Below are 12532 nucleotides of genomic sequence, written 5' to 3'. Positions count from 1 at the left end.
ATGTCAACAAGTTAAATATGTGTCTAATTATTTCTAAATAATTATATATATACATTTAATAATAATAATACTTTTCCACTCACTTTTTCTTGTGACACAATGACACAATGCATGGTTGTTCCTTTAACAACTAAGAGTCCTGAAGTAAATATTATTTACTGCATTGTTCCATTGCAAGCATATATTGACAAAATTGTATAAATAGCAGTGTTAATAAACCTAGAGGTACGTCTGAAATGAATAATGATTCAGTGGTTCAGACAGACTTATGATTTTCGTGAGAAGGGAAAACCAAGTTGTTGAAATGAAGAAAAACAGCTCCAGAGGAAAAAAAAACATGACCTATGGCAACATGGTGAGGATTGATCTACACCTGAATCACACTTTGAACTACCCAGTCAATAACTGCATTGCTAGTCAAACTTACACCCTTGAAGGGGGAATTTCATGGAAAGAAAAGAAAAAAAAAACAGAAAGAAATAAACGAAAAAGAAAGAAAAACAAGTGCCTTCATTGCTCTCCAACCTTAAGCTCAATCACAGATCAATAGTGGAAACTCCTACCAATTATATACAGTAACTGCAGCCAGTGATTCCCAAATATCACTGGGAAGAGTACAGATTGTTTACAGTTTAGGAAATGGCACATTTAGGATTATTGATCCTGACTGTCACTAAACAAATTAAATATTGAGGTTCAAACTGGTTGAAGCCATCTGCGGTAGCATCCACTGGAAGAGCCAAAAAAGAGAGCGAGAGAAACACTATGGCTTTATATCAATCTCCCGCTTGGATTTCAAATAGCAGAATAAGAATTCATAGCGCATTGAATGAGAGGCATAAAAAAGTCGCAATGATTTGTGGGCTGAAAATCATTTTACATGGCTCATGTATTCTGCCTGCATTGCAGTCAGCCAGATGGGGAATTCGTTGTCTGGGATCATTTCACTTAACGGAAGCATTGACCGCTGGTTGGTTTCACATCTCCGTTTCAAACTCCCCTGCCTAAATTGACTGACAGAAAGCACTTCTAAGAACTCAACTGCAGGGACAAACAAAGACGTGAGTCAGATGCAGCTGCAATTAGCGCATGTAATTAGATCTAAATTCTGAAATGCAAATGCTATCAAGGCTCTGGCATGAATTAGAATCCCTCAGACTGAGCTCTTCCGCGATGGACGTTCTTGAGATGTGTGTAGTCATAGTGTATAAGCCCACGGTGATGGAGAGAGCATCAATGCCCACCTTATTTTCAGACGGAGGCTGCGATAAGAGAACAGGTCTCTAATCCTGTTCTGTCTCATTGCACTTGGCAAAGAAAATCCTTTAATGCACATACCATGCTCCGTCTTCTGAATGACAGTTTTGCTTTGTAAATATGAATAATCTCTGTATCTCTGAGCTGCATGTGCTCACCAGGGAAAAGAAAAAAAGATTAAGAATATTTCTTCCTGCTATCTTTGTAATATCAGTAAATATTGCCATTATTAAGGAGCAGAAATCCGAACAATATGCTTTAGGGAATGATCTGCTTGGGTAAAGCTACTTGGGAAATCTGGGGAACCTTGATATGCCAGTGTTTTTGTGTGAAAGTACGCAAACCAACAGGTATCATAACAACGGTCTCTTATACCCAATATGCAGATAAAACATCCTGCCACGTACAGTTATGCACGATTCAGCTGTTTCGTATTATATGCAATAGATGTACGAAGGATCGCACCCGACGTGAATTCAACTCAAATGTTCACACGCGTACATGCAAGCGCACACACATACACACTTCCATAAAAAGAACTGTAATAGGATTCTTCAGCTTTTCCAGTGACTGCCTTCACTATCACACACACAGTTAAGAGCACTAATCCATGACAAATTGTCTCATCTGATCCGTGACAAATCGTCTAAAGGCCAGATAGAGATGAGGAAATTGAGAGAAAAGGAGGAGGCCGAGAAAAAGACGGAAGGGGTAAGGGGATCAGGAGAAGCTCGAAAGAGACATCTGAAAAAAAGAGAAAGACAGCATGGAGAAAGCAAAATAAAGTTAAAAGAAAGTACAAAAGACGACGTGAAAGAGCAAATGCAAGAAAGCATGAAGAAAGCAAAAGAAAGTGCAAAAGAAAGTGTGAAGAACATGCAAAAGAAGACGTGAAAGAGCAAATGCAAGAAGGCAAGAAAGCGTGAAACAGAAAGAAAGTGCAAAAGATAGAAAAAGAACAAATGAAAGTGCAAAATAAATAAAGTGTGAAAAGGTGTAAAAGAAAGAACGAATGAAAGACAAAAATTGTGAAATAAGTGAAAGAGTCAACAAAAGAGAAAAAAGAACAGAAAGTGAAAAATGAAAGTTTGAAAGAAATAGTGAAAGAAAGAAAGAAATAGTGCAAAAAGAAAGAAAGAAAGAAAAAAGGGGGAAAAGTGTGCAAGAAAAAAGAGTGATAGAAAGAAAAATAAAGAAAGAATGAATGAAAGAAGACAAAAAGCATGACATAAGTGTGATAAAAAGAAAGTGCGAAAGAAAAAACGGTGGAAAGGGGTGGAAGAAAGAAAGAAAGAAAGAAATAGAAAGAAAGAAAGAAATAGAAAGAAAGAAAGAAAGAAAGAAAGAAAGAAAGAAAGAAAGAAAGAAAGAAAGAAAGAAAGAAAGAAAGAAAGAATGGTAACGCCCAACTGATTCAACAGTTCCAAACATACTAACTACAGGTGCCAATCATTGTAATATGTAAATGTTAATGCCTTTTAAACAGTACCTGGTTTAGCCATAGGCTTCAGTACAAGCTTCAGATAAAACTCAGGTTTGTTGTGGTGACGGTGCATGAGTTTGAGCATGCGAGTGTAAATCATCCCAGCCAGACAAATCAAACCTCTCCTTCATCCAATTTACTAAGAAATCAGATTGCTACGCAGTTCCAATGAGCTGCATGTAATTGAATTTGGTTTTGTCATCAATTCCCCCTTCTAATTAGTTTGCCACAATTAAAAGTAGGTGTGAAATTAATCTGATTAATTCACAATAAAACAGCCGCACAAACGTCTTCAACAACTATTATTCTCTGCATTCATTTGGACGATATTATTGTGACTAGAAAAATTAGAATGATTTCTGAAGGATTATGACACTGAAGACTGGAGTCTTCATCCATTCATCCATCTCTTCATTCATCCATCCATCCATATCTTTATGGATATATCTTTATCCATATCATCCATATATTTGATGGATGAATATAAAACATCTGTGCTTCCCATCTGTGTTCCAATCAACATTGACACAAAAGCATCCGGTTAGATTTCATTCAAGCAGTTAACTTTTTTGTATTTATTTATTGTATTATTAGAAACTGATCATAATTTGTGGAAGCCGAGAGCATTTCTGATTCATAATCTGCTGCCGTCATTGGTTGTATAACAGGAGACAGGAGATGTGTCGACGGTTAAACCAAACCATGACCCAAACATGCACTATTGGTAATTTGCATTCTGAGGAACGTTCTGAAGGCGAGCAAATAAATGAGCAAAGAGATGAGGCTAGTTTTTCTCTCTGTTGCTGGGCTACAGCACCAGCCGATGGGGAAAATATTCAGGAGCCAAGACCAGAACAGCCAGGGCCTTCGTTTGGTAAAGACAGAGGAGGAAGAGGAAGAACACCACAGCCTGGGATTGTGTCATGTCACATTCTGCTCATCTGTCAATGTAGTGGATTATTCCTTGAGAGACTAGAATTGGCTGCCCGGAATCGGAACGCCATCAATCTCAGCTGAGAGTGGAGCGCGGGCGGGGGCCGGTCCTGCCCGTCCTGCCAGGGCTCATGGGATGCAGAAGGCTTGGAGACGGTGCCTGAAAAGGTGATGGAGCAGTGGAGCGGCTCAACTAGTTACTCAATATAAGCCTCAGCTGTGACGGAGGGAGGGTTTTTTGGTCGTTTCTCAAAAAAAGAGAGGGGGTTTGGGGGGACAAAGAGAGAATTCAAAAGCAACCAAATCCATTTTGGTATTCATGTCAATCTCCTGTTATAGGAGGTAAGCCGATTTCTGCAATATTGTGAAAAGCCTGAACTGCATGGAGGATTACACTTGTACAGAGACACCTCTGACCTGACAACTACTGTATCCATCATCCTCACACTAATAACCATTCTGCTAACTGTGCAGCTAAAGCTACCTGAATGTGTGAGATTGTATTACCAGCAAGAAGATGTGTGTATATATATATATATATATATATATATATATATATATATATATATATATACACATATATATATATATATATACACATATGTATATATATATATATATAGGATTATTATATATCATTATATATATATATATATATATATTTTTTTTTTTAAATAAACATTTCCCCTTTTATTCAAAAAAAAAAAAGTAAAAAGAGTAAAAGGAAATGTTATCAGGATGTTGTAGGCTGGACTCAAACCTGGCACAATTATTGCCAAAAATTGCACAAGTTCTATATTCAAGGCATGAACAATTAATGTATTTGTGCCTCTTAAAAAAAAAAAAGAAGAAATACAGAGAAATTGTCTCAGTTTGTGTTGCAGGCTGGACTCAAACCTGAAATTCCCACACAAGCACCCAACCTCAACATTCAGCATCCGATTAGCCTGACATGCCTTTTCTGCATTATACTGTGTTAGATAAAAGGGGACTAAAACATTTTATCAGGACGTGTTGCGTGCCAGACTTGAATCCACATTGCCTATATAACTATCACAACTCAAACACTAAATGTTCTGCCATAACTACCCTTAAGATAAATTCAACTAAACTTCAGCATAACATCTACAATCTTGAGTTTGTCTTTGATAATAAATGGTCATTAATAGAGAATGTAAACATCCGCCTGTATCTCATCATTTATGAAAGATTTTGGCTCAGGCACTGAAACTTCCACCTTGATTATGGAAATACAATTGCTCCTGGTTACACTGAAACACTTCTGTCTAACCCACGGGGTAATATGGTGCCGTTCTCTCCTATCTGCAGGGTTTTGAAGCATTTTTGGCATTGATATAAAGTGTTTGTCCTCGAATATCATTGGTGGGGGTGATTCACAGTTAAATAAATGATGACAGCTTTTCAAAATGAATCATGCTCTGCTTTCCTTTACTCAGTCTCATTTTTAATCTTGGATACTTGTTTTAATAGGCTTTGATTGCCGTATAATAGCGCCAATGGATAAAAAGAGGGGCAAGATTTTTTGTTTTTTTTGTTTAAAATGTTAGATCTCTCTCCAGGCAATGGAAATCTATTTATATTAAAAGGTCTTCTTAATGGAATTAGAGATAGTTTTAGAATTACAAAATAAATTGTAATTCAGGTATTCATCATAGTTTTTTAATTCCCAGAAACACACTGCTGTCCAAGTGATTATTTCAAAGACGAGTCAGTATATTATCAAAATCTTAAGTCGAAGTACTTTTTTTCTCTCAAAACTTTAGAACCGCACAAATGGGTGGAGAACCTCAAATAAATAAAAAATCATAAAAACAAAATGAGAACATAAATAATAAATTTAAAAACATCAATGATGTAAAAGTAAAAACTTAAATCTCTTTCAGTACCATTCAGGTTTTATCTAACATGAATAGCATGAAGATTCACTACTTTCATACATAGTACATTATTACTATGCTACACATCAAATCAGAGTTAATTTTTATTGTCAAAAGTCTTTGAGATGTCTTGATAAAGCCATTACTCAAGCAGTTTAAGATATTCTCTTACATTCAAAGTATACAGACTCAAAGCCAGCTGAGATGGCAGAAGATAGCAGGTAATACTGAAGGGCCAGTGCTTCCTGCAGACCTGACATCAAGAAAGCTCATTAACCATGCTGCCGATACACACAGCTTTAGATGTTTGTTGATTCAGCTAGCAACAAAACTGGGCGTTTGTGAGAATGCTTGTGGAGCTCAGTGGCATCTAATTAACCTGTTCCATGTCTTTGCACCTTTGCCATTACAAAGGAATCACATAAAACAACTCCATTAAGCCTGGTTCAACTTCAGATTCGGTATTACAATAACTGCATACAAAAATGTCATACTTTGAATTATGATCGAATCAGAAAGTTTCACTATAGCACTACATCTTTTACTCACATTAATGTCTTATTCCAGTGTGTAAATTATGTTATTTCAACTTTAAATAAAACATCTCACAAAAGTTGAAGTTTGGTCTGGTTTTGTTTTTGAAGTAAACGTGATATTCAAATTTTTTGACTACTTAAAGAAAACATAGCAAGTTGGTTGGTTCACGTTTCCACACTGTAAAAAAAAGTATGATAAGTCATGACAACATATGTTTTTTAAGTTGCTTTAACTCATTAAAATAAGTTAAGCAATTTTTTATTTTTATACAAGTTATACAAGATTTAACTCGTTTGTTATGTCAGTTTAATGTAATTTAAGTTGAAATGACTTAAACATTCAAGTTGATTGTACTTAAAAATTTAAGGCAGCAATTGTTTTTCCAGTGTAAAAAGTTTTATTTTGGTTACATTTATTTTTAGTTTAAAGTATGGTTTCTAAAACGTTTTTAAAATGCTGTACTGCAACATTACCTAATTGCAACCAAAATACAATGTTGTAATTAAAAAATTGTTTGCTAAGGATGGTGTACTCAATTATCCTGGAGAGAATGGGTCCGGGGCACTATGAATTTTAACTATGGACATTTTTGCCTGTAAAGATAAATATAGCAGGTCAGAAACCCACCGTCATATCTTCTCAACCCTTTTATTTGGGTTCAAAATACATGCAAAACCATAAAAATTTCAGCTAAACAAGAGAAAATGTCTTCAGCAGCTGCAATACGGATGCGTGCGAGTGTGGGTGTGTGTTTAAAAGCTACAACCCTCCATTACCGAGCCTTTCTCGACCTTCCTAACACCAGAGATGTGATTTCACACATGCGGTTTTGTCTAACTTTTCCATATACCATGGAGAGTGTGTGTGAGTTGGGGGGGGGGGGGGGGTTCTTTTTGTTGTTTAGCCGATACCTTAAATAATTCAGGGAACACTTACAATGGGACACGATCTTCCTTGAACATATCTGGCACCATGCTCTGCTGGGCAGGATAAAAACCTGGAAGAATGGTGTTAAAAATTCATCCGGGTCTTTCTGACATACATCACACTTTTCTCTCCTTGTATTGGATTAATGGGTTTGAAGTGCTTTCTGAGATGTGAAGCTCTCTCACATATGTATGGTGTCCTGAAGACGGTAACATTTTTTAAATAAACGAGTTTCAGTTTGCAGTAATTCAGGCACTAATCAGACTACGCAAAACTAGGACTCCTGCTGTGCATCTTTTTTCGACCATAGATGCAAAATCGATTGTAATGAAGTAACAAACACATTTACTACATAATCTATAAGGACAAGACATTGCAAATATTTAATGAGTATGCATTAAAATGCTTTGGAGTTCCTTGTATCCGTGCTCCGATGTTGAAAGTATGCCACATCGCTTCCATTTGCATACTTAGTGTTGAAGAAAGACCCACCTTGCTGTATCTCTTCCCGCCGGCCCTCATAGCGAAACACTGCTTAATTGCCAAATACTTCCATAGAGCAGGCGATAGACGTAAATTGTCATTTCCACCAGAGTCTCGGTGATCAAAGCTGCTCGTATTCACAGCATGCTGATAGGAGAGTTTAGCCTCAAGCCTGTCTCGCACACACACACACACACACACACACACACACACACACACACACACACACACACACACACACACACACACACACACAGAAGATTTCTACCGCGGCAGTCTGGGTAACTTACGATGCAAAACCCCTTACAAGCCACTCGTTGATAGCTAGAACAAAGTATCTTGAGCTGAATTTCTACGTAAATCTCTTTTCAACATTCTACCAAGAGAAGAGGATAACAAGCTTACCACAAAGTTTCTTAACCACTAGAGTGACCACCTGGTTATTGCTCTGTTGCAGGACAGCAGATGTGACTTTGCGGGACACGTGTGTGAGAGATACCGTACATTTACTACTATTATATTATGTACATCTTGAATTACATTAGTTGGAAAGCCTATTTTCCAAAAAATTGGATGATAACGTTTTAAATCGTGAATAAGCTTTGTTAATTGTGACCGGCGCTCAATTTGCCCATGTTTGAGTGATACAATGCAATTTACTCTACTGGACCTATTCAGTCTACTACAAATAATGAACTGAATAACAGGCTAGTATGTATAAAAATCACACTTTATACTAAAATAAATTTTCTTAAGTAGCGACTAGTTTATTTTCCTTTATTAAACTACAGTGTGCAAACAATAAATACGTTTTTACCAGATTCAGTGCACCTTGAACTTGTAAGTTTTTGTTGTGCTGACTTTTGATGAGGTCCACATGGTTCCTTTACTTCATCCACGCAGTCATCATCAGCAGAAAAAAAAAAAATCCCTCTCTATGGGAATCGCATTTTTTAAAATATTTTACTTCTTATTGTGGTATTGTAATTTCAAGTTAGAAATAAAATAATACAGACATAATTGAAATGCGGGAAATGCGTCTTGTAGGACGCGGGACAAAGCTCCCAATTTCGGGACTGTGGTGGTCCCCCTATTAACCACTGCAATGAGCGTTTTATGCATTTAAACACCTTTATGCGCTTCTGATAGTGATAATGTCAAAACACAGTCATCTCAATCTCATATGTCTTCTAAACAAAGTGTCCTCAAGCAGACAACCACATCTACAACACATGGACATCCACAACCAGCACAGTTCAAACCGAGAAGGAGATAACAAACACATCACTGACTTAATGAAAAAGAACATACGGTTTAAACGAGACACTGACCCAGTATCTGTATGGCGTTGCGGCCCGGGCGGGTCACATGATGCTGCTGGATGGTCTCGTACAAAGTGGCGTGGCACAGCAGTAAGCAGCTAACACTTATCCACAGACACAGGAGCCAGGACATGGCAGGAGCACTGGCTGAAGAGAAAAGACATCAAAGACTGAAGATAAAAGCAGAATGTTTATTCTATCTGACACACACCTACATGCACGTACAATTTCAGCCCTCGGCTTTATTGAATATTGCAGTATTAACAAGCATCATTTCACATCGGAACTTTTACTTAAGACAAAATATTTCAAAAATGACAATGCAGTTTTAAAGTACACAATGCTAAGGTGTCCTTGTTGCAGTGTAATTATACATTTAAGTAATAAGTAACATTAATTAACTACATGTACTAATTATAGGGTTTGGGTTAGGATTCGGTTTAGGGTTAGTTGCATGCAATTATGCAAATTTTTTAGTTATTACTTTAGTAACATGTAACAAGGACATTGTAAAATAAAGGTTACCAGCCACACTTATGACTAAATGGGATAACCTTATTTACATGTTGCATTATATATGGTGGGTTTTCGCATAACTAGTTGATAAACTTGGACTGATCAACACTGGAAGACACAAAACATGACTGATTTTATAATAACAAAGGATTAAGGTCAAAACAAAAAGCCATTTAATAATCCACTAATACAAACCAATACAATTAACAATACTACAACTCTTGAGATGTCCAAGTTCCAACTTTAAATTTACAAGGCAGAAGCTAACATCAGTATTATTAACACTTTTAAATTACTCATTGACTAATCTTTTGACTTGAAAAAAATCCACTTTAAATGGCAAACAGTGTTTAATTAATGGATTGCACATCTGAGTTTTCCTGCACTCTTCAAGCTGACAAGCCGGATCATCACTCAGAGTCCCCTCAAATGACATTGAAATTTCCAATGAATATTCATCAAGCCCCAAAATTAAGCATATAATTATTAACAGCACCATTGTAATCCCCTTTGCTCCACTAAAGCCTCCTTAATCCACAGTTTTGTGGAAATGTGAACTGTTCCCAGAGGAGTGCTATTCTCTCCCTGGTTGGCAAACGGCCTCAAAAACTTCAGCTGTCTTCTTCAACACAATAAAAGGAGATTTAGCACATGCAATCTAGACTTTTAACATGCAACAGAAGAAGATGATCTTCAAGCAAAAATATCAACCTTGGACTTTAGAGGGTCACCTAAACATCAACACCTCCACAATGTATTCTGGTGTTGCAAATCTTTCATTTTTCCATGTACTTTTGTAAGTCACTCCTCCATGATATGGTGTCTGAGATTCCGGCAGGTTATTGAGAGCAGCTTTGGTAGTCGCTGCTCGCAGCTGTCGTATAATTAATGCATTGATCTGATAAATCATCTGGTTGGATGCTTTTACATGTTTTACTTTATGATCCGCCTGTTCAACTTTATGATCCGCATGTTCATCACTTTCCTCGGGCACACCTGCGCACGACCAATGCAGAATATTCGGCACTCTACACACTTAAAAAGATGTAGCCTACCTAGACATCTTTGTGTGCATAAATAAATGATAAAACCTAAATATTAATATTATTATTATTATTCAGTGTATTTCTGTGTTGTTTCACATTTCAGTCTCAGAAAAAAAGACCTGTTCTATATTTGTTCTTGCACTGTATTGCAGATGTTATTAGTACAACATAAAGCTCATATGTGTAATTGAATGTAAAATATTGGCCACCTTATGTCCACCTATGTCACAGCATCAGCATGGAGCTTAGAAAGGATCGGCAGCAAAATCCTATAAGCTCATCAGATCTGCACCGTGTTGAAACTGTCAACTCTTAGTATTTTTGATAAGCTATCAATGACTCAGAGATGCACAAAATACATGCTTAAAAGTGGCTGGTCAAGTTTGCCATTTCAAAAAAGCACACACCTGCTGACTTTAGTCTTTTTTGTGAACTGAGCTCCTATAGATTAAAATTTCATCTTTTTTTTTTTGCATTCTACCAAGACAGAACGATCACACCTAATCTTACCTGTGAGACACCGTCAGGAGAACGTTAAAGAAACGTGCCGTCAATGTCCATCCAATATCCTCATTACATAATCATAAATCCATCCATGCTCACGGGAAAGAGCTTCCCAGCAAAAGTTCCTGCTCGGATCTGCGGGTCAGAGGAGGGGGGAGGGGGGGATTGGGGGGGATGAGGAGACTTTTGTTCCTGCTCCTACCCTTGATCCCCTCTTCTGTTGTAAGTCCTCCTGGCTGCAATCCGCCGAACACAGGCATCCGACAGCAGAAACTCCCGTCACAGCTGTGAAACGCTGTCAGAAACTAGCTGGGATTTGAGGGACGAGCGGCTTGTCAAGTCACCTTTAAATCACCATAGAAGCAACGTATTCCTCCTGTTTCTCAGCCTCCTCACGCTTCCCTCTGAAGGTGAAGCTTCTTTGGGGGATAACAAGCTAATTTGCCTCTTCACTTTTTGGTCCTGCTCATGCGACGACACTTCTCTCTCTCGTGCGCTCGCTCTCTCGCTCCGTCCCTCTCTCCTCTCAGCTCTTCTCTCCCATTGAGAAGCCACTCAGTATGAGTCTCTCCTCTTCCCAGTGTACTGATTGGTGTGCACACGCATGTGTGTGTGTGTGAGTGCAGGCGTGCTTGTGTGTATGACAATACTGCCTTCGCGAGTGGGAGAGCGAGACGCATCACATGTCTTAAAGCAAGACTGCCCACTGTAGCCAAACAAAAAAGGCACATATACAGTTGATATAACCCTGTGTGTAAGTTTTCTGTGTGAAACTGCAGTCTAGAAAGGAGACAGGAAGGGTGGTTTAATTTCCCAATATGCTTCCTTAATTCTTCAGATTTTGGAGGGTTTGAACAAAGAGACTGAAATATGCAAAGAGCAACACGCATTTAATAGAAGTGTGTCCACAGCTGCGTTTGCAATCATCTCATTATCCTGAGATTGCTGCTGTGTTTCTTTGCCTGTTTGTACAATCTAAATGGCTCTTTGTGTTGCGTGCAGCTCTCACTGGTTGTTGAGTGTTGCCAGAATAAAGTTGCAGCTGGCATGCCGGTCACACAGAAACAGTCGTCCCCTTTATGTGTTGATGCGGTTGTGGGAATTCAGAGGTTTTTATGATCGGAGATTATTTCTGGAGAATAAATAATGACAATAAAAATTACATAAATGAAAAAATAAATAAAACTATGAGATTAATATAATATAATATCAATTTAATATAACAATGAAAATAATATGAATAATAATTATAAGTAAACACTAAAATGATAAAATTATATTAAAAAAATAATAAACAGTATTTTTTTGTGAAACACAAATGTGATGTTTATCAGATTGCTTATTAGCATGGTTGAATTGGATAATCGAAGGTCAGCAGCAAAGACATTGGTAAATAAAGTGAGATTAAATACATAAAGTATATTTGTGTAACTTCACATATTTAATAATTGCATGTTTGCGTAATTTACTGTTTTATTTCATTTTGAGAAATACTGAATGTTTTTGTGCAAGTGAGAAGAGTAAATACATGCTGATATTTAGACAGTTTCGAATTTTTTACAGTTTCGAACTGTAATAACGATCATGTTCACACAGTGCACACGTCTCGGGACTTCAAATTTCTCT

The 12532-nt window shown here is 37.3% G+C and overlaps 1 protein-coding gene across 3 annotated transcripts in view; it reads right to left on the bottom strand.

The window, feature by feature from the left end:
- Window positions 1-11563, bottom strand: part of tafa1b (TAFA chemokine like family member 1b) — a 191349-nt gene extending 179786 nt beyond the window's left edge. For 2 of the 3 annotated variants that reach the window (XR_013194868.1, XM_077203106.1), the window contains exons 1-2: window positions 10913-11548; window positions 8850-8987 (exon numbers count right to left, since the gene is read on the bottom strand). Coding sequence is in view for 1 of the 3 variants with exons in the window: in XM_077203106.1 (XP_077059221.1) it covers window positions 8850-8973 (124 nt within the window). In the remaining 2 variants the exon portion in view is untranslated. Of the gene's footprint in view, window positions 1-8849; window positions 8988-10912 lie in introns of all 3 variants that reach the window. The other variant, XR_013194869.1, reaches the window with a different exon arrangement.
- Window positions 11564-12532: the final 969 nt, after the last annotated feature.

Source organism: Siphateles boraxobius, unplaced genomic scaffold, assembly GCF_051911475.1.
Source record: "Siphateles boraxobius isolate OS27281-9 unplaced genomic scaffold, OSU_SipBor_1 5, whole genome shotgun sequence".
Classification (NCBI taxonomy): Eukaryota; Metazoa; Chordata; class Actinopteri; order Cypriniformes; family Leuciscidae; genus Siphateles; species Siphateles boraxobius.
This window is presented reverse-complemented; position numbering and strand designations above follow the sequence as displayed.